Here is a 19,734-nt window from a genome sequence, read left to right on the forward strand (position 1 = left end):
CGAGTCCCATGTCAGGCTCCCTGCATGGAGCTTGCTTCTCCCTCTGTGTCTGTGCCTCTCTCTGTGTCTCTCATGAATAAATAAATAAATAAAACCTTAAAAAAGAAAACAGGATCGTACGGGTAGGGAGGGAAAACTAAAGCAAGCTAAGATCAGAGAGGAAGACAAACCATAAGAGACTCTTAACAAACAAACTGATAGTTGGTGGAGGGGAGGGGGATGGGAAAATGGACTAATTGGGTGATGGACATTAAGGAGGGCATGTGATGTAATAAGCACTGGGTATTATAGAAGACTGATGAATCACTGAACTCCACCTCTGAAACGTATAATACAGTATGTAATTAATTGAATTTAAATGAAAAAAATTATATCATTTAAAAAAAAACCTCTTCATTTGTCTAGTCACTAAGGCTCAAAGCTAGCCCAGTATTTAAGGACATAGGCCTAGAGTCACATGAACTTGGGTTCCTATGTTGTTTCTGCCACTGTCTAATCTTGGGCAAGTGACTTGAGTTCTCTCTATGCCTGCATTTCCTCATTTACAGAATGAGGATGGTAATACCTACTACAGGCTTGCGATGACTTCGATACTATCTAGAGTTTGACTAAATAAACCTCACAGGCTAAGACTGCCCTTAACTGCAGACACCAACCGCAGGTTTGGGGGTTCCCAGGGCTACCCCCCTTCTAATTCACTGGCTTCAAACTTGAGGGTTCTTGCTATCTTAGGTTTGGAGCTTTGAATCCCTTGAGGTCAGTCAAACTTCCAGAGAGCTAGAGATGGAGCTGTCACATGGATAGTGATTGAGCAATGATCCTTGTGTGATGAACACCTGGTAAAAATTCTGGACACGAAAACTTGTGTGAGCCTCCCTGGTCGATGGTACTTTGTATATATTGTTACACATCATTGTGCCAGGTCAGTGTGTCATGATTCCTTAGGGAGAGGACACTGGAAGTTTCATGTTTGCTTACTGTCAGGGAGCAAGAATATCCTGTCCCCATCAAGGTCCTTTTAGCCAGACTAAGAATCCAATTGACTTGATACTTTTTTTTAAAAAACCTTATTTATTTATTCATTAGAGAGAGTGCGTGCCCTTGCACAGTTGGGAGGAGGGGAGAGGGAGAGAGAGGAAATCTCAAGCAGTCCCTGTGCACAGGGACTGGATCTCACCATCCTGAGATCATGACAGTCAAAATCAAGAGTCAGACCTTTAACTGATTGAGCCACCCTGGTGCCCCAACATGAAACAGACCAACAGGAGAAAATCAAATTTCATCATACAAGGAATCTACACATGGAAATTCCAAAAACGGGCAAAATGATGTGTGTGTGTGTATGTATGTATATATATATACTTTTTTTTTTTTTTTAATGTAAGCTCTGTCCAATGTGGGGCTTGAACTCAAAACTCTTGAGATCAAGAGTCATATGCTCTACCAGCTGAGCCAGCCAAGTGCCCCAAGGGTTAGAGGTTTAGGACTTCAAAGGAAAGAAAGAGAGGACTTTGAGTAAGCAGGCCTTGCTAGGTTCCTGTCTATCTTGTTTGTGGTATAATGTAGTTGTCTTTGGTGATCACTCTTTTCCTAGAGCAAGTCCTCTAAATTGTTTTAAGGCATTTGTAAGGGAGGTAAAGAGCTTTTCCTGAATCTGCTGGGTTTTGATTGCTTTTTAATTCAAAACAGTCTTTATGCCAAACTGGCCCATCTTGGGGCTACCCTGTAGTACCTTCCCAGATCTCACCCTGTGTCTTCCTTCGATTGGTTCTGATTCTTACCCTTTCACTATGGTAAAATTGTGATTGTAAGTGTATTGCTCTCCAGTTCTGTGAGTCATTCAGGTGCATTATTGAACCCAGGGACACAAGCACATGCACACGCACGTACACATACACACACTTTCTAATGAGGTTATGAAGACATTTTTCTGTGTAGTCTTTTAGGAGCTGTATTGCTGTACCTTTCATGAGAAGATCTATGGTACTGGCATTGATGTCTGTGTATAATGTCAAGTTGCATTTTAAATATAGATATGGAGATGATCCACTACCACTTAATTGAAAAGGTCCTCCTTTCCCCATTGCTCTATGTGTGGTACCACTTTTGTCGTAAATTGAGTGTCAATATATCAGGATTTGGGATAGGGAACTTTCTCTTCTATTCTCTTAATCTATCCTCTCACCAATTCTACACTGTTTTTTTTTTTTTTTTACACTGTTTTAATTATTGTAACTTTATTGTAAGTCTTGTGTAAGTCTTGCCATCTTGTTCTTTTTTAAGTGTCTCAAATATTTTTGTCCCTTTGCCTTTCCATGTAAATTTTAGACTCAGTCAGGTTCTACTGTTTTTTTTTTTAATTGAGATTAAATTGAATCCATAGGTGAGTTGATATTATTATAATACTGAATCATGAATGTGGTATATCCCTCCATATATTTAGGTCTTCTTTAATATCTCTCAACAATGAAAAAGTAACAGATTTACTGAGATATAATTTCTGTACCATCAAGTTTACACTTCTAAAGTATACAGCTCGGGAAGCCTGGGTAGCCCAGCGGTTTAGCACTGCCTTCGGCCCCGGGTTTGATCCTGGAGACCTGGGATCAAGTCCCACATCGGGCTCCCTGCATGGAGCCTGCTTCTCGCTCTGCCTGTGTCTCTGCCTCTCTCTCTGTGTGTCTCTCATAAATAAATAAAAATCTTAAAAAAAATTTTTTTTAAGTATACAACTCTGGTTTTTTTGTACATTCAGAGTTGTACATCTATTACCATCATCTTATTCCAGAATATTTCATCATTCCCAAAAAAAAACTTGTATCCATTATCAGTTACTCCATATTCTTTCCCCTCTTCCTAGCCCCTGAAAGCTAATAATCTACTTTCTCTGTATATAGATTTTTTTTTTAAGATTTTATTTATTTATTCATGAGACACAGAGAGAGAGAGGCAGAGACACAGGCAGAGGGAGAAGCAGGCTCCATGCAGGGAGCCTGATGTGGGACCCGATCCAGGGACTCTGGGATCATGCCCTGAGCCAAAGGCAGATGCTCAACCACTGAGCCACCCAGATGTCCCTCTCTGTATATATAGATTTACATATTAGATTTTTCATTTAAGTGGAATCACGCAATATGTGGCCTTTTGTGCCTTTCACTTAGCATATTTTTAAAGTTCATCTATGTGTTGACATGTACCAGAACTTCATTGATATATGGCTGAATAATATTGATATATGGCTGAATGATATTCCATTGTACAGATAGACATATCCACTCATCAGTTGATGGACATTTGGGTGTTTTTCTCAGCAGGTTTTATAGTTTTCAGAAAATCTGCCAATGCAGAGTTTGAAGAGATCATAATTCTGAAATGGTGTATTTTTCATGGTTCTGTACCTGGTGGAATATTCCTTAGGTCTGTGATTATGCTAGGATGTAACTTCTGTGAGAATAGAGATTTTTATTCACTTTGTTAAATGATCCATCCTAAATCCCCAGACCAGTGCTGTTCATAGCAGGCAATCAGTAATACTTGATTTAAATGAGTGCATGGTCAGTAATGATCTATGTGGGGAAGTGTGCTGTTTATGAAAGGATGAGTATACAATTTCTGCAAGTTTGTTTTCTTATAACTTTGTCAAATGACCATCTTTATGTTTACAGGTGGAGTGGTTCAATCATTATAAAAAGTCCCTTGCTACTTATATGAGGTCACTGGGAGGAGACGAAGGTTTGGACATCACGCAGGATATGAAACCTCCGAAAAGCCTATATATAGAAGTAAGTATACCGTAAAGACAGATTTTTCGGCCAGCCCTGGTGTTTCAGTGGTTTAGTGCCGCCGTCTCTCTCTTTCTCTCTCTGTCTCTGTCTCTGCCTCTCATGAATAAATAAATAAAATCTTTTAAAACAATAAAAAATAAAGACAGATTTTTCTTGGTGTGCCTGCCTGGCTCAATTGGTAGGGCATGTGGCTCTTAATCTCAGGGTGGTGAATTTGAGCCTTGTGTGGGGTGTAGAGGTTACTTAAAAATAAAATCTTTAGGGCAGCCTGGGTGGCTCAACGGTTTAGCGCCACCTTCAGTCCAGGGCATGATCCTGGGGACCTGGGATTGAGTCCCATGTTGAGCTCCCTGCATGGAGCCTGCTTCTCCCTCTGCCTGTGTCTCTGCCTCTCTCTCTCTCTCTCTCTCTCTCTCTCTCTCTCTCTCTCTCCCTCTCTCCCCCTCTCTCCCCCCCATCTCTCATGAATAAATAAAAATAAAATCTTAGAAAAAAAAGAAAAAAGAAAGAAAATGGATTTTTCTTTAATGCATAGATTATGCTTAGAAACTGTTGTCTAAGAGGGAAGAGTATATGAATATATATTAATACACATTAAGAAAGAAAGGAAACATATATCCAAACCAAAAATACTACCTCTAAGGGGTGGTGTGAATAGGGTAGAAGGTTTCTCAGTGTGCATATTTTTAATAGTTGTAAATTTGGAACTATGTAAATATTTTACATATTATTAAAAATTAAAACAAAACGGAAAGCCAGCCCACAGATTTTGAAAGCACAATGAAAGAAATGAACCTATGTTTCAAGTTGGTAGATTAGTCAAACAGGAATTACTTTAAATTACTTTAAAATACATAAATTGATTGTATATACCTAGTAGATACGTCCTAGGGATGAAAAGAGTTACAGAGAAATCTTAACCTGTTTTTAGTAATCATATTATTAGTAATAATATCAGTGATAATAAGAGTAATAATATTACTGTTACTATTACTGTTATTTTGAAACAGTTTATATATTGCTAAATCAAGCAAAAAAGTAGTGGTACCAGGAGCCAAGATTTTCAAAATAAGGGACTAGAGTTTCGAATATTAAAATGAAAAAGTTAAATGAAAGTCCTATATTCCCAAACTGGAGTTTGAAAAATCAGCATGGACTCATGTTGAATCATCTCTCTTTTCAAAAAAGTGTTTTTTAGCTGTGTCCACTAGACAGACCTAGAAACACCAACAGCCCAGAGCCACAAGCATCCAAATTCTGGAGTCTAATGCCATTTCCCACTAAAGAAAACCAGACTTAACTAGAGGGGAGATAAAAGGCTGATTCCAGATCCTAAATAAAAATGCACAAGCTGTGCTTGGAATACTTGTTTTCCTAGAAAGCACAGTGTATTGAGTATTAAGGACTTCAGTGGGGAGTGCCAAGTAAGTGGGAGCAGTGAATCGAATCACATTGGTTATGTCGAAAGCATGAATGCATAATGAGACCAAATAATAACAACGTAAGAAAAATCTTTTTGGTCCCCCTTAGAGAATAATGAGGGATGCAGCTATTCTGAAAAGCAGTGAATAAAAAGTATGGGATCAGGCATCCGTCGGCTTTTACTGTACAAACTGTATCTCAGGGTAACCAAGTTGTTTACAAGGGAAATTTCTTCTTAATAGAAGAATTCCAGCTTACAAATGCAGTAGGAATAAAAGAAGTTAATTAATGCCGTTTTGTAGCCATAACTCATGGAGGCAAATAGATTCTAAAACCAGTAGGTAGGTAAAAAGTTAATGGAGATAATGGTGAGGTTTATGGATGGGTACAGGTAACACCTAGACCTACTGATCAATCTTAACATCCAGAAAGGAACAGTCAGACATTTTGTGCTTCATGAGGTCTTGCAAGAGGAAGTGTATAACACCCTTTGTCAGAAAATCAAACCTGATTTGATGTAGCCTCTAGATGTAACTTCAGTGTATAGGAACATGTTAAGTGATCCCACAAGGACCCAGAAGAAAATCTAGTTTGTGGGAAACTCCCAAAGTACCCATTTTATTTAGCAATACATTGCCAAGGGGAAGGGGGCAAAGGGAGAAAACTACTGCATAGATTAAAAGACATGGAGACCTGTCAGAAATGTGTCTGTGTAGCTTTTGTTGGATTCTGATGTAACATGGCAGCTTTAAAGAAACAAAGGAGGGACTGTGGATACTAACTGGATATTTCATGATAGTAAATAAATTATTAAGATGTGATAACAGTATTACGATTATGTTTCTTAAAAAAGAATCTTATACCTGAAAGTAACATAACACTACCTAGAATTAAAATAAAAACTAAAAAAAAAAAAAAGAAATTCAGTGAAACCAAAAGCTGATTCTTTATGAACAAAGAATAAAATTAATAAACCTCTAAAAAATTAAATATAAGAGATCTTATTTTGTAGAAATAGATACCAAAATATAGTTGAAATGGTGTGTAGGATTTGCTTCAGAATAATCCAGAAGTAGGCTGGCCACATGTTGATACTTGTTGAAGCCAGTTTTGGAGTGTTTGAGATTGCCCATAATTAAAGTCTATATTATTAATAATAATCCTTGATTATTAATGATTCTTAATTAGTATTATTTATTATCAAGAAGCAAAAAGGTGGTAGTAGTGGTGGGATTTTTCTTAAGTGGTATTTCTTGAACTAAGAATACCCTTGGAGGTCATGTTAAGATTCCAGAGGTGTCATAGGACATGAAATTACCTAGGAAGAGTAGAAAACCGGAACTTACTGTTGGGTTGGCTTCACTCATACCAGTGCAAGCCCTGGGGCACCAACTCCTGTCCTGAGTTCCCATGGGACTGGAAGCTTGCCCCTCTGGTGTCCTGTGGCAGCCTGAGAGCCAAAGGCTGTCGGTGATCTTGGCTGGTAACAAGTGGTTACCAGAAGGCTGCCTTCGACCCTTCCCACCTTCAACCAAGAACTTCTCTTGATTCTTATGACGTGTTTGCATCTGTTCTTCCATGATATACTTCTATGTATTCCTGGGAAAGAACTTGAATATTTAAGGAAATTGGATGAATCTTTTTTTTTTTTTTAAGATTTTATTTATTTATTCATGAGAGACACAAAGAGAAAGCGGCAGAGACACCAGCAGAGGGAGAAGCAGGCTCCATCTAGAAAGCCTGATGTGGGACTCGATCCCGGGACTCTGGATTATGCCCTGAGCCAAAGGCAGACAGTCAACCACTGAGCCACCCAGGCATCCCTGGATGAATCTCTTTAAAACAGAAATTGTGGAAACTTACCTGTGTCCTAATCTCAGATACTGATAGTTTATAGAAGAATCTCTAAGAGGCAAATTGGAGTCGATCTAAAGCATTCTCTTTTAGTAAGTACATATTTTGATCAGGATTTGCAGAGGGAACACAGTACGTGACACTGTCTTCCCCCACCAGCTCCCTGAGTCTCCTTGCTGTTGACACGAACATACACATACATTTGGAGATCCTGCCATTCTTCTTCCTCACCATCCAAACAGGACAATCAGTACCTCAGTAAGGAGGCCCAGGCCCAGGTACACAGAGATGGAATAGACAGGCAGAAAGCCTAGTATTTGTACTGTGGGTACTTTTATAACCCCTATTTACTTTATGGTGACTACATATTAAAAATTATTTAGATAAAACACAGTTTTTCTTTTCAGGTGCGGTGTCTAAAAGACTATGGAGAATTTGAAGTTGATGATGGTACTTCAGTCCTATTAAAAAAAAATAGCCAGGTATTTCTCATCTTGAGATACTTTATTTTTTTTATTTATTTTTTTAAAGATTTTATTTATTTATTCATGAGAGACACAGAGAGAGAGAGAGAGAGGTAGAGATACAAGCAGAGGGAGAAGCAGGTTCCACGCAGGGAGCCCGATGTGGGACTCAATCCCGGGACTCCAGAATCACACCCTGGGCCAAAGGCAGGTGCTAAACTGCTGAGCCACCCAGGGATCCCTACATCTTGAGATACTTTAAATCTTATGAGAGTGTTGAATGATAGAGATGCTAGAATCACTAGCAAGATAAATGTTACTTTGTTTATAATATATATAAACACATATAACAAATGCAAGCTATAATAAATAGTTTCCTAAACAAAGGTTGAGCATTTTAAAAGCAAATTTTCAGGGGACCCAAAATCTTTGGTTATTAGAGCAAAATTTCCCTCCCAGGTATTCTCTTAGAAGTAGGATACTAATGAGTAGAAAGCAGATGGTCAAGAAGTGCTCTCATACAAATCTGTATCTCTGGAGGACTCTGCAGGAAGCTGTGGTTCACAAGAACAAAGCTATCCTCATAAAGCAAGATAGAAGAAAACTTCGTCTCAAACACCATGCTATGTTTGAATTTCCTTCTCAAGCTCTATAGCTGATCTCCCCACCAGAGTGCCCAAGTGGGACTGGGGCAGGTAGAAGCCAGCTGAGGCCCTCTTCCTGCTCCAGTGCTAGACAGTTGTCACTCTGTGGACCATGCAGAAGCCTTCCCTTTGAGATGTTTTTAACTTGTCTCTCAGTATTGCCCTACCCTCAATTATAAAAATAGAGGACAGTTTTATATGTCTTTTACCTAGTATATGTTCATCTACTTCTCAAATGTCTGATCACATCTAAAACAAGTTTTCTTTTTTTTAAGGATTTTATTTATTCATGAGAGAGAGGCAGAGACACAGGCAGAGGGAGAAGCAGGTTCCATGCAGGGAACCCGATGTGGGACTTGATGCCTGGACTCCAGGATCATGCCCTGAGCCAACAGCTCAGACACTTAACTGTTGAGCCACCCAGGTGTCCCTACATTTCACATTCTTAAAGCATTTTAAAAATTTATTTAACAAATTAGGGTGTCTTCAACAGCCCTGTGTCTTCCTGATTGGTCAGGAGGGATTTATTTGGTCCTGGGTCCCACAATAGGCCTGTGAGCTGGTGTGGAAGGCCCATTAGGTGCGTAGGGCCGCTGAGCCACAGCACGCCTCCCTGAACAAGTGTGACAATCCCTCATGCTACAGTTCTTCTCTCAGACTATTTGCTCTGAACTTCCTAATATACCATTTTTTGTTTTTAGCCAAGTATGTCCATCTTTTCTTTGAGATTTTTTTGGTTACCTGTGAGCTTGGAAAGTTTTTCTGCCTTGCTGCCTACACTTCCCCCACCCCAGACTTCAGGAAATGCTTCATTTTAAGCCTGTGTGTTTTGAGGGAATCTGACAGGGAGGCTCCTTTAGGTCCCAGAACGAGAGTGGTTTCCTCTTGGGAGGACACAGTTATGAGCAGTAGCTGGGTATCTTCATGCACAGCATATGAACAGCACCCGTGTCACAGATTACAGATACTTTTAATCCTTGAAAAATACAGGAGGAAGGTGGCCACTCTTGTTATGACAAGAATAAATGTTCAGGCTAGTACTAGAGAAGGCTTCATGGAGAAGATGCTCCTTTCTGATCTTCCCAACCAGGTCTTGTCCCACTTGTGACCCACTGCTGCGGAATCTCACCCCTGGGTTTACTGTTCATAAATCCCAAAATGCAGACACTGAGCAAAATTCCTACTGGAGTTAAGCTCAATGGAAGCAAACTGAATTTGTTTATAAAACTCAGAATTCAGTATAGTTTTAAGTGGCTTCAATTTCAGTTGACTGAAGTAGCAAATATCCTTAAGTTTAGCTTTCAGCTACTTAGCTGTTGAAAAATATGTAATCGGTTGCAGCTTTTTAGTGATGCAAAATGTCACTTTAAATTCCTTTCTAATCCTTTCTCCCCATTTCCCCTCAGCATTTCTTACCCCGATGGAAGTGTGAGCAGCTGGTTAGACAGGGAGTTCTGGAGCACGTGCTGTCCTGATCTTGTACTATGGCAGCACAAGGAGGAACCACACCATGGAAAGTTCTACGCGTCCCTCCTGACCTCGCCTCTTTGGCTTTAAAAGTTAAGACATTCTGTAAGATTACCAGAAGTGTGTGGCTGAGGGGTGAGGATTCATCCTCCGCTTTGTAATGAACTGAAAGCTATATCTGTATTTATAATCATAGCATTCTTTCAGTTACTGCAATATGGTTTTTTGACCTTTTTTTTTTTTTAATGAAAGTAAACATCTGTTATGTTTGATTTTCTTTTATTTTTTTTCTCCCCAGTAATGACTTTATTTTTTCAGTGAATGTCTCCAGCCCACAATATAGCATACCGCCTTAAAGTACAAATCCAAGGAAGGTAATACCTTTCTTAAGTTACAAAACTGGCAAATTAATACAGTACTCTTTAATACAATAAAATCCTTTTTTGTTTTTGGAGTCCTGTATTACTTTATTAATAATTTTCACTCCAAAAGTGTCAGTTAAGTACCAAAACAAAACTGTGGTTTATAATGGTGGTTTATAGCAGGACAAGTTATTTTATACAAATTAATATGTCTTTCTTAAAAACTACATAATTTCTCCTTTTATTTATTTACTTTAGAGAAGAAGTGGGTGGGGGGGATGAATCTTACAGGCTCCACACCCTAGTGTGGAGTCTGAGGCGGGGCTCAGTCTCAACAGCCCTGAGATCATGACCTGAGCTGAAATCAAGAGTCAGATGCGCAACCACCTGAGCTATGAGGAAGCTATGCTTCCTTGTAGGGAGCATTCCCTCCGGGTGCCTGGCGGGCTCACTTCCTTGTTCTCAAGGTTGTGAGTTGGAGCCCTACAATGGGTATAGAGATTAAATTGAAATAAGACTTAAAAATAAAGAACATTCCCTCATACAAGTTTGTGAGGTTTACCATAGCTGAGTAATTGTATGTATTCCGGTGGCTCTGCCTTGTAAGAGTTCTGATGAGTGACAAGCTTTAAAATTCTACCTTAAAGATCAATATACCAGTATGATTTCCAGGTACTTTTCAAAAAACATGAAATTTCTGCATAAATACTGGAATCATCAAAATTAGGTGGTCATTTCAAACAATACCACTTTCAGATGGTCCCTTTTATTTAGAAAACCTATACCTCTTTGTTTTGATGAAAAGTCATATAGCTTTTCTAAAGTTTATTTAAAAAAAAAAAACCTACCTACAATATGGTTGTTTTTTAAATTCAGTTAGCCAACATCAATATAGTTTGGGTTTGTTTTTTTTTGTTTGTTTGTTTGTTTGTTTTTTAGATTTTATTTATTCATGAGAGACACAGAGAGAGGCAGAGACACAGGCAGAGGGAAAAGCAGGCTCCCTGCAGGGAGCCCGATGTGGGACTCGATCCCGGGACTCCAGGATCATGCCCTGAGCCAAAGGCAGACACTCAACCATTGAGCCACCCAGGTGTCCTGGAATTTTAAATAATCTCTTGCTGCATAGGGAAAAGGTAGGTCTCTGCATCTTGTGTTGTTTCTGGTGGTGTGTGTTGTACAAACCCGGAAGCTGGGTTCCTGGGATACCCTGGGATACCTGTGATGTTTCCACATCACATGGGCAGATGGAGATGATGGTCTATCCAAGTTTTCAGTGTATGTGTTTTTTTAGAGTGGTAGGCAGCAAAGTTTATTGAGCGATAGTAAAGTCCTAGTACAAAGCTCGTGAAAAAGGAGGGGACCTGAGAGGGTTGCCCCAGTATACGTAACGTTTAATGATCTATTATCTGGCTCTTTGGGAAGGCAGAAAAGGACACTGGATTTTCCCATTTCCAATAAAATTGATCTGGCTCTTGCCTGCAAGTTTGTGGGGTGGGAACCAGCATCATCATGTGGGAGAAGGGAATAGAAATGGGGGCTAAAACAGGAACTTTGTACAGTTTTCACCCCAGATTCACACTGTAAAGTCACATGAAGCTGGTTGGCAAGGTGGGAGGCACCTTCTGTTGTCTGGTGACCTCTGGGCAGTTGGGGCTGGAAAGGCAGAGTGCTCCTGCCTGGTGGGCAGTGGCCTTTCCCCAGCCCCCTCCACGGCCCACAGCCAGTACAGTAATCTGAAAGAGGCATTCTGTGTAAAAGTCCAGATAAGCCCAGGACCTGGCATGTATTAAATGTGCAGTTTCATTTTTACATAGGGGAAATATCTGGTCAAAATTATATAAAGAAATCAAGTTATAGAAAGGCTTTACTTGGGATATGGAGTTGTATGTTTTCATACCTACTGAGGTCTGTAGGTATGAAAGATTATTACAGATTATTTTCATTATTGAAAAGAATTTCTCGATACTTTTTGTGGCCAGATCAGATTTTCATCTAAATCTCTGCAGATAAACAATAAGGAAAACTTCCCAAGTGAATGGGATGGATGATGTTGATATTTTAACTGTGGGTCTGTAGCCACTGCCCTCATTCTACTCCCCAACATGTGGAAACATGCAGCCAGGTGAGCCCTGCAGTCCACAAGAGTCCACTGTGAGGATAAGCGGCTGTGAGGGACGTTGCTGTGTTGCCAGCCCAGCAGCATTCCCAAACTTACATTTAATTTCCTAAATAGAATAGTAAGTATATTCCTTATTTGAAATCAATGTATAGGAGTTGGAAATATGAAATTTTGGATGTTTTATTGATTTATATCAACTGCCTCTCTATTTAGAATTGTGGTTAGAATTTTAAGCATGATTATTCTTTTTGTTTTTTTAAGATTTTATTTATTTATTCATGAGAGACACAGAGAGAAAGAGGCAGAGACCTAGGCAGAGGGAGAAGCAGGCTCCATGCAGGGAGCCCGACGTGGGACTTGATCCCGGGACTCTAGGATCATGCCCTGAGCCGAAGGCACATGCTAAACCGCTGAGCCCCCCAGGGAGCCCCTAAACATGATTATTCTTACATATATGTTTATTATATATGATATATATGCTTATATATATTACATATATGTGCAGTTAGAAAACGTAGGAAGTGAGAAAGTAAGTGCCCCCTTCCCTGGCAAACCTACTACCCAGTGTGTACACTGTTAACTGATCACACACAAAGTCCAATTCCATTTCCTTCTAAGCAGTTTCCTAGTTATGTTCTAGATTTTGTTCCTAATGTGAATGCAATCTTTTTTTTCTATTTTATTTCTTAACCAACTTTGGCTGATACATGTAAAGAGCAGCAAATCATGATGACCTGGCCACATTCTAATATTTATATAACCTCATTTTTCATTTTGATTTTGTTGACCATGTGAACACACACAGAAAAGGTGGGTGTCAAGAGGCCCTCAAAAAAACAAGAACCACCTGCTGACACTGTAATTAATGTTTGAGTTCCAGCATTCAGAGCTGCAAGAAAATAAATTTCTGTTCAAGCCACCCAGTCTGTGATTTTGTTAGGGAAGCCCTAAGCAAACTAATACAGGATGTTAAATAGTTTTTCTTAAAAATTAATTTCCGGGGCAGCCTGGGTGGCTCAGAGGCTTAGCATCGCCTTGGGCCCAGGCCGTGATCCTGGAGACCCGGGATCAAGTCCCACGTCCAACTCCCTGCATGGGGCCTGCTCCTCCCTCTGCCTGTGTCTCTGCCTCTCTCTCTCTCTCTCTCTCTCTCTCTGTGTGTCTCTCATGAATAAATGAATAAAATAAATAAACCTTGAAAAAAATTAATTTCTATTGATGGACACTGAATTGTACCCAGCCTTTTGCTACTCTAACTGACAAAGCTAATGTAAGTAACCTGGTACATATATCATTTTAAACATGTGGCTTAATCTGTAGGTTAATTATAATTTTTATTGCCTTTGCCAAAATATATAGGAATTCTAATAATTTGTACTATCACCAGAAATGAGTGATGGTAACTGTGCCCTTCCCCATTCCATCCTTGCTAGTAGTGCATTTTTTCCCATTTTGGGCTGTTAGAAAAAAATATGCCAGGCACATCTGTGTACAAGTCTTGAATGGACATATATTTTCTTTTCAGCAAATGATTAGGAGTAGAAGATATATAAATATATTTAACTTTTTTTTAAAGATTTTTATTTCTCTGAGAGAGGGAGAGAGAGAGCAGGGGCGGGGCAGAGGGAGGAGGAGAAGCCGACTCCCTGCTGAGCAGGGAGCCAGATGAGGGGCTCAGTCCCAAGACCCTGAGCTCATGACCTGAGCCAAAGGTAGGCGCTTAACCAGCTGAACCACCCAGGCACCCAAATATATTTTTAACTTTTTAAGAAACTGCTAAATTCTTCCAAGGTGGTTGTCCATTTTGTATTCACACCAGCAATGTATGCATTATTTTTCCACACCCTAGCCAAGCACTTGGTATTGGTTAAGTCTTTTTAATTTTAGCCATTCTAATAGTGTGTGGTGTCTAATGCCATCTCGTTGAGGCTTTAATTTGCATTTCCCTAATGACTAATGTTGACCATCTTGTGATTATTTGGAATCTATCTTCCTCGGTGAATTTTATAAAAATTTGTCCTTTAAAAACAAAAATCTGTGTTTTCTTAGAATTTTGAGCGTTCTTTATATATTCTGAATACAAGTCCTTTATAACTAATGTATGCTTTGCAAATATCTCATTTCTGGCGTCTTTTCATTTTCTTAACAGTATGTTTTAAAGAGCAGACATTTTAGTTTTGATAAAAATCTGATTTATCTATTTTTTCTCTTATGCTTTTGGTGTCATATCTAAAAAAATCTTGTCCCAGCCCAAGGTCACAAAGATTTTCTCCTTCATCTAGAAGTGTTATAGTTTTAGGTTTACCCTTAGGTCTAGGATCCATTTTGAGTTCATTTTTGTATATGGTACAAGGTATTGACCAAGGCTACCCAAGGCTACCAAAGTGGAAGCATGTGGTCATCCTCCTCTTCTAGCATCATTTATTGGAAAGGTTACCCTGCGGCGCCTGGGTGGCTCAATGGTTGAACGTCTGCCTTAGGCCCAGGGCATGATCCCAGTTGGGGGATTGAGTCCCACATCAGGCTCCCTGTGAGGAGCCTGTTTCTACCTCTGCCTAGGTCTCTGACTCTCTCTGTGTCTCTCATGAATAAATAAATAAAATCTTTAAAAAAAAAAAAGTTTTCTACATCTATGGTAATGTTTTCTGTGAAGTTTTACTCCTTCCTCTCTACTATGGAGGACTTGTCTCTCTTTGTTGCCTGATTGCACTGGTTAGAACCTCCAGGAGAGTACTAGATAAAGGTGGTCTACATCTTGTGTCTGATCTTAAGAGGAAAGCATTCCATCTTTTACTGTTAAATATAATATTAGCTTAGTTTTTTGTAGGTGTCCATTATCAGGTTAAGGAAACCTATTCCTAGTTCCCTGAGCATTTTTATCAGAAACAGATAATTGGATTTTGTCATATCCCCCCAATGCATCTACTGAGATATTTGTCTTTTGTTAGTGTGGTGAATTTCAGTGGCTGATTGATTTTCCAGTATTAAACCAACTGTGCATTCCTAGCATAACCCCAATTGGTCATGATGCACTAATACTTTTTTGTAGGATCTGATTTGCTAAAATATTGAGAATTTTTGCATCTGTGTTCATGAGGGATATTGGTCTGTGGTTTTCTTGTCATGTCTAAGGACCATGCAAAGACCCTATCATAGAATGAGTTGGTAAATACTCAATTTTTTGGAAGTTTGTATAGCCTTGGCATTAGTTCCTTCTTAAATGTTCGGTAGAATTCACTTTTAAAACATCTAGGCTAGGAGTTTCTTTTTTGGAAGGTTCAATTTCTTTTATAGATCTAGAGTGATTTATTCCTCCAGGATGAGCTTTGGTCATTTTTGTCTTCTGCATTTTGTCCAAGTTGTTGAAGCTATTTACATAATGTTATTCATAATATTGCCTTATGCTTCTTGTAGATTCTGCAGTGATGTCCCCTGATTCCTAATACTGGTAAATTTTTTTCTCCTTTATCCTGATCATTCTGGCCAGAGGTTTATCAATGTTATTAAAAAAAAAAAAACAAAAACAAAACACCTTTGGCTTCAATGGCCTTGGCTTTTTTCCTGTTTTCTATTGTAGAAGTCAACAAACTTTTTCTGTATCTTAGTCTTTGCAGGCCACATGGTCTCTGATGCCGATCGCAAAAGCAGGCATAGATGGTACATATGCAAATGGGTGTGGCTGTGCCAATCAAACTATTCACAAAAACAGGCCCCCGGGCTCGGCTTAACTTGTAGCCTGCAATTTCCTGTTCTATTCCTCGACTTTTACTGTGGTCTTCATTTTTTTCCTTTCTCCTGCTTACTCTGGGTTTCACTCGTGTTTTTTCTAGTTATTTAAGGTGGAAGCTGAGGTCATTGATTGAGACCTTTTTTCTAATACAGGAATTTAGTGCCAATGAATCTTTCCCTAAGTAATGCTTTAGCTCCACCCCACAATTTGGTATTTTGTGTTTTCATTTTCACTCAGTTCAAAATATCTTCTGATTTCCCCTGATTTCTTATTCGGTTCATGGATTATTTAACTGTATTATTGTTTCCAAATATTTGGGGGATTTCCCGAATAATCATTCTGGTCTTGATTCCAAATTTAATTCCTTTGTGATCAGAGAATATACTTTGTATGATTTAAATCCTTTTAACTTTTTTGCAACTTTTTTAAAGGCCCAGAATATGATCTATCTTGGTAAATATCCTGGTGCACTACTGCTATTGTTGGGTTCTATAAATGTCAGTTGTTTGATAGTGTTGTTCAGGACTACTAGATCCAGTCTCCTTGTTGCTCTAGTCTCAGCCAGAAGCCCACAGTGAATGAAGTGTGCCCTTGATAAATGTATACAGCCATGTAACCCAAACTTTATTGAGACTGTTTTAATAACTAGTAGAACTAGTTCCCACTCATTGGTCTTCTTTTTTCAGTTTTCCCTATTATTCATTTATCTAGCTATACATATAAATTTTAGAACTGTCCAACTGGACAAGGGGTTGATTGGGGCAGGGGATATCCACTTTTATTTTATTGGGGCTATGTTACATCAACCAGTTAGTTTAGAAGAACCAACTTCCTATCCAAGAACTGATCTTCCCACCTATTCTGGTCTTTTTTTTAGTAGGTTCCATGCCCAATGTGAGACTTGAATCACAACCTCTAGATTGAGAGTTGTATGCTTTACCAACTGAAACAGCCAGGTACTCCATTCCAGTCTTCTGTGTCTTTCCATAGTGCTTTAAGGTTCTTCTCATACGAGCACATATAATAAATGTACAGACAGAAGGGGAGTGGCTGCCTCCAGGAAGGGGGAGGAGGTTGAGAGCAACAAACAGCAACAGGGTCTGCACCTGTAGCTATAATGTAGCAGAAAGATTTTAATACATTAATTTTTTTTTATTTTAATACATCTAATTCATAGGCACAGGAGTGTTTTTATAAAACTATTTTTCTATTTGAAAGATTTAATAAAAAAAAACTCAGAAGGTAGAACAATTTTAATAGAAAAGTTTTTGTTAATACAGTGACTCTTCATAGTACAGTAGTTTATTCTCATTAACCAAATGACCATAACTTATATATATATTTTGGATATAAAACTATAGTTTTTTTTCTTTACATATAGTACAATTTCCAGTGTGATGACATTTCATTGAGGAAAAGATTGCATTTGCAATACATATAATCGTCCCTGAGTCTACAGACCTACAGTACGCACTCTCTAAACATCCTCCTGTGGTGGAGCAGGGTTGACAGTCACAGCGAGTAGTCCTTCTAGAAGGTCTGTACCAACCCAGATAGAGAATGCTAATGATCTAAACCCAAAGCAGTAATGGTGAAAGGGTGACACTGTCCAGAGCACTGATTTTCCATTTTACTCTCTGCAGCTAAGGTCAGGAGTACAACATTAACGCTGATTTTACCATTTTCTTTTCGCCCTTCTTCAGTGAAAGCTGCCATAATGGGTTTCACCCACTGGTAGCAAAACTGGGAACTTTACCTACAGAAATTACCCAGGACCACTAATAAAAATGTAGACTTTTCCAGCACAACTGTTTCCTGAGCATCTGGCACAACAGACATGTTTCAATGTGTATGAGGTGAACAAACAAAGACTCAGAAACCTCCTATGTCCAGTACACAGCAGATGAACATTAGAAAATTATGGCACCACGGTGGCTTGTTTTTAAAAGATTTCTTTCGAAATGAGCTCCCGGAAAGCAAGCAACCATCACACAGAGAGGGAAGCTGAAGCAAGCATACTGACAAGTCTGTTGAGAGCTCTAACTTTTTCTTCCAGGATGCGGTTTTTCTTCTCCGCACCTCGTAGCTTCTCTTCAGTGACCTGAAGTGCCTTTGTCAGGTGAGCATTTTCCACATAGAGCTCCTTGAGCAGCAAATCCGATTTTGTGTTCTTTTCAAACTAGAAAGGAAAGAACCAGACTTTCCCGTGAATCTACTGCAGAAACACTGCATGGGAACCTGCCTCCCTCCCCCACTTCCACCTGTGCTTAGACCAGCATCAGGTTGTTATACATCTGAGACAAACACTGGGTGTAATGACAATTTGTTACCCTGGCATGAAAGAGGAAATGGAGAATCTGACGAACTATGTGGTAGAGAACATTGAACTCAACTGTGTAAGAGTTGATTTTACCATGAAATGAAGATATAAATAAACCAAAATCACCAACCTTAAAAAGGACTATCCAGCATAATGTCAAAACATAAGACTTGTCATTCTGATTCATCTCAGTGTGCTCAGCAGGCCCACCGAGTGACCCGGGATGCACGGCGGCACCGCATCCACCCTCAAAGCCCTGAGTGCGGAGACCAGTCCCCACAGACATGACAGCCACAGTGATGCAGATACAAGGCCGCTCTAGTTATGAGCCTTTGCTCAAGATACAAGGGCCTTGGGAAGTCAATACTGCATGTATTCATTCAATGTAATGCCAGCGCCTCGAGGTGGCCCTGCCTGCAGGAGACGGAAGCAGACAGACCAGAAACAAATATGGGTGTCGAGGCGAGACAAGTGCTAGGAGGACTGTGTAACCGGGTCTGAGTCCGCCTGTTCGATGTGCAGCAAAGATAATCACTGAGGGAGTGCGTGGCAAGAAAGGAGAGCAAGCTAAATGGGGAGGGAGGGGGAGATGGGAGATGGGAGGGTAAGACCCAGACCTGCCTCCCCCAAGGAGAGGGGTCAGGTTGTTTACACGAGAACAAAAGAGGTCTGGGTGAAAAGTTACAGCTACACGCTTAGCAGTCCTACTAACTCTGGTTACTGGTTTCACTGGGAGGGGACAGAGAGCAGAGGAGGGAGTCCCTACTCTTGTTGGGGTGAAGAGGGAAGGCTTCTCTCTTGACATGTGAACAGAGATCTGAGTAAAGCAGGGAGGAGTGTTGAGGCTGTCCAGGCAAAGAGAGGCTGGCCAGGCTGGGGGGCGGGAATGTCCAGAGGCCTGTGGCTGGGGGTATGGTGCCGGAGGCCACTGACAGGAAGTCAGAGCCGCCACACTGGCTGGGCACCAAGGGGAGGGGACGAGAGCCTTGGAGGCCCTTCTGCCTTGTCCCTGAGAGCTGTGGGAGGGCTGGAGGGTAGAGGAGCCAGCCCCTCAGTCACGCTGGGAAAGCACTGCTGTCATGCCTGCACCGAGAACAGAGCACAGAAGAGGAAGGTGGGACTGTGGTGCAGTGTTCACGTCCCTTCCTAAGGCTGAACTGACGGGCCCTCTGGGGACACGGTGGGGGACACATCTACCACAGCCTCCATGGCTTGGACCTGAGCCAATGGCATGGGTGGGCATATGGGAAGGTGGTGAGGGTGTGCAGACAAGCCGTTGCGGGTACTTCTGTAAAGGGGGCAGAGGCAGGGCCAGGCCCCTTAAGCTTGAGGTTCAGGGGGCAGTGAGGGCCCCTGAGGGGAGGGCCTGGGCCCGGGGGCACACACACAGGCACAGGTGGCTGGCTCCCTCCACTATGACGCCTGCTAGCTCTGGGAGCACTGGGCCTGGCGTAGGGCTGTCGATGGGCCTGGACCGCACAGGGCCAGGTGTGCAGGAGCCAAAGGACCCAAGCAGGATGGAGGCTGTGCAGGCAAGAGGAAGCACAGCGAGGGGCCGGCCAGA

General features: G+C 40.6%; 2 protein-coding genes and 1 long non-coding RNA gene across 16 annotated transcripts in view; 2 read left to right on the plus strand and 1 right to left on the minus strand.

The window, feature by feature from the left end:
• The window catches only part of GINS1 (GINS complex subunit 1), a 35,621-nt gene that overhangs the window by 12,876 nt on the left and 3,011 nt on the right, over positions 1 to 19,734 (plus strand). For 6 of the 9 annotated variants that reach the window (XM_025461497.3, XM_025461494.3, XM_025461498.3 and 3 more), the window contains 3 exons: positions 3,666 to 3,782; positions 7,469 to 7,543; positions 9,576 to 10,090. In XM_025461497.3, the coding sequence (XP_025317282.1) occupies positions 3,666 to 3,782; positions 7,469 to 7,543; positions 9,576 to 9,644 (261 nt within the window). In that variant the 3' untranslated portion in view covers positions 9,645 to 10,090. Of the gene's footprint in view, positions 1 to 3,665; positions 3,783 to 7,468; positions 7,544 to 9,575; positions 10,091 to 17,906; positions 17,970 to 19,734 lie in introns of those variants that run through there. The other 3 variants (XM_025461502.3, XM_025461503.3, XM_025461496.3) reach the window with 2 other exon arrangements.
• Positions 15,575 to 17,783, plus strand: LOC125753453 (uncharacterized). Its single transcript, XR_007405343.1, has 2 exons — positions 15,575 to 16,806; positions 17,554 to 17,783. It is a non-coding gene; the product is annotated as an uncharacterized LOC125753453 (long non-coding RNA).
• NINL (ninein like) overlaps positions 17,089 to 19,734 on the minus strand; it is a 138,033-nt gene continuing 135,387 nt past the window's right edge. For all 6 annotated transcript variants that reach the window (XM_025461492.3, XM_025461491.3, XM_025461489.3 and 3 more), the window contains one exon: positions 17,089 to 18,029. In XM_025461492.3, the coding sequence (XP_025317277.1) occupies positions 17,838 to 18,029 (192 nt within the window). In that variant the 3' untranslated portion in view covers positions 17,089 to 17,837. The remainder of the gene's footprint in view (positions 18,030 to 19,734) is intronic.

Source organism: Canis lupus, chromosome 23 (genome assembly GCF_003254725.2).
Source record: "Canis lupus dingo isolate Sandy chromosome 23, ASM325472v2, whole genome shotgun sequence".
Taxonomy (NCBI): Eukaryota; Metazoa; Chordata; class Mammalia; order Carnivora; family Canidae; genus Canis; species Canis lupus.